The 2237-nt window shown below is 36.0% G+C and overlaps 2 protein-coding genes across 3 annotated transcripts in view; one reads left to right on the forward strand and one right to left on the reverse strand.

Annotated features, from left to right (window-relative positions):
- Nucleotides 1–2237, reverse strand: part of LOC117178127 — a 406121-nt gene that overhangs the window by 62143 nt on the left and 341741 nt on the right. The window lies entirely within an intron of this gene.
- Nucleotides 388–2237, forward strand: part of LOC117178128 — a 311787-nt gene continuing 309937 nt past the window's right edge. The window contains exons 1-2 of the mRNA XM_033369385.1: nt 388–553; nt 1421–1588. Coding sequence (XP_033225276.1) covers nt 1510–1588 — 79 coding nt within the window. The 5' untranslated portion in view covers nt 388–553; nt 1421–1509. The remainder of the gene's footprint in view (nt 554–1420; nt 1589–2237) is intronic.

Raw genomic sequence — 2237 nt, forward strand, 5'->3', positions numbered from 1 at the left:
TGTCAACAATATGCTAGAACACTTGCAGGAAAAATGCAGAAGGCGGTTGTCCTTGGGTCGCTCCGTGTTCTTAGGGTCCACGAGGCTTTTGCTGGATCGTCGAATCGAAGCATCGAAATTTGAAGCATCGAAAAATGGAAACATTCAAATACCAATTTCTTCATTTTATTTTAAAGCGGATCGAGGTATAAATAGAACCGCCGAAGTTTTCCGATCGGCAATCGTGCACCTTCGAGCTTCAAATTCAGACGAGGAGAAATGGGTTGCGCGCGCAACCCAGTTATTTATATCGTCTCCTACTAAATTCACACGCACATAGACTTGTGACAGTATTTTGGACCACGTCTCGTTTCAGATCTGGGATCACTGCCGCATAGTACAGTTGCCGATACTACACACGGCTTCAGTCAGAGGCAGCCGCGATTCCGCGCTGTGCGCATCATACATTCATCTACGTACATATCCAAGCCTACGTGATACTATCCATCCGCTTGTGCATTTCGATACATGATCGTGCCCGGCTTCGAACTTGCCTAGACTAATTGCCGAACGAGTAAGGGGCACTTGTTAAGTCTCATTCAAATTTGCAATTCTTTCGGAAAATACTTCTGTACTAGTCGGAAAATAAATAAAGATATTCGTGATCAATTCACTAGAAAACTTACTGAAAGTCTCTGAAGGGTTGTGACTTCAGAAGATTTTAATAAAAAGTTCTATACATAACAAAAATCTTAAAAATTCTTTAAAATAGTTTTAAAGGCATTATTTTTAATTTAATTCTTCTATAATTCTCCAGATTTAATCGTCGTTTTTCTTAAGGTTCTGAAGCAAATTATCATTTGACAGTTTTTGGTAGTTTTAGTCCAGTATATTGGAATTATCAACATTTTATTTCTTATAAATATTTGGCGAGATGAGAAATTTACGTAAATTATCAGATTATTTTCTTATTGAGATCTTCAGACAACATTTTTAATCGGTATCTTAAAAAGAGAATCCATAGTATACGTCGCATTGTGCTCGGGGTGAGGGGGGCGGGGGCAGGGTTAAATTACATACTTCATAGGAATTCATCAAAATAATACGAAATATGAGCACATTAACATTGAATTGCAATTACGGTATACAATTCTGCAAAGGTCATTTCTTTTCAAGTGTATTTGGGAAGTTTCTTTGAACTAATTGGAAACAGTTGTCTTGTTTCCGTGAACCTTGATTAATATCCTTTACCGCGTATAACTTATTTTTTTCTTCAACAAATAGATTTATCATTCTCAGCTCGCTTACGGATTAGTTCGCCTCAAATTAACTTTTTTAAGCAAACATATTAGTACACAATGATCATACTTTCAATTAAAATTTTTTAAACTTGAGCCCTGTATATAGAAAAACGTATATAGAAGATAATATATTTCCATAGAATTTGGGGCAAAGTGATATTCACCTAGTGACCACAAATCACGAAATTTACTCTCCTAAACAGTGAACACACATGGTCCAGTGATTCCTATGATGACGAGCGCCGCTACCACTCGACTAGCAACGATCAGCACTTTATTGTTCTTCTTTTTTACGGTTTTTCGATATGGTGAGTTTTTATTGATACATTATTATTAGGATTAAGGACCAAAAATAAATCTGCCTGCTACTTGGGCATATTATAATTGCGCGCTTCGCTTGGAGGTTTGAGCGCGCATAGGGCGCCCGTTTCTCAAATCTCGCGTTTCGCACTCGGCTTACTTCACAGCATTATGCATATAAAAATCATACATGAAAATGTTACTAACAAGGAAGGTACTCCAGGTGTCTCTCGCCGATTTGATTCTCCCTGATATATGTTGTAGTACTCGAAAAACTAAGCGACACGTATTTTTTTTTTATTTGCGGGAAAACACTTTAAGGGGGTGAAACAGCCCCTCAAATATAGGGGTCTCAAGAGTCGATTGTATAGTCTTGTGTATAAAAACTAAATTGATTTCGATCAAACCTACTGGAAAATTTTCCTCGTGATGAAAGATGAATAACGTAATTTTCTCAAAAAAGAAAAAAAAATTAGTGGGGAAACCACCCCTATATATATTTAAAGTTGTGCTAAAAGTGTTTAAATTTGCAGAAAAAAATTCGAAGAAAATATATTTTACACTTGAGACAAAAATGAAGGTGACGTGTTTCGCCCAAAAAATAAAAAAATATAATTAATAAGAAACCATACATAAAGATAATTAGAAAGATAGTTT

This window comes from Belonocnema kinseyi, chromosome 8 (assembly GCF_010883055.1).
Source record: "Belonocnema kinseyi isolate 2016_QV_RU_SX_M_011 chromosome 8, B_treatae_v1, whole genome shotgun sequence".
Lineage (NCBI taxonomy): Eukaryota > Metazoa > Arthropoda > Insecta > Hymenoptera > Cynipidae > Belonocnema > Belonocnema kinseyi.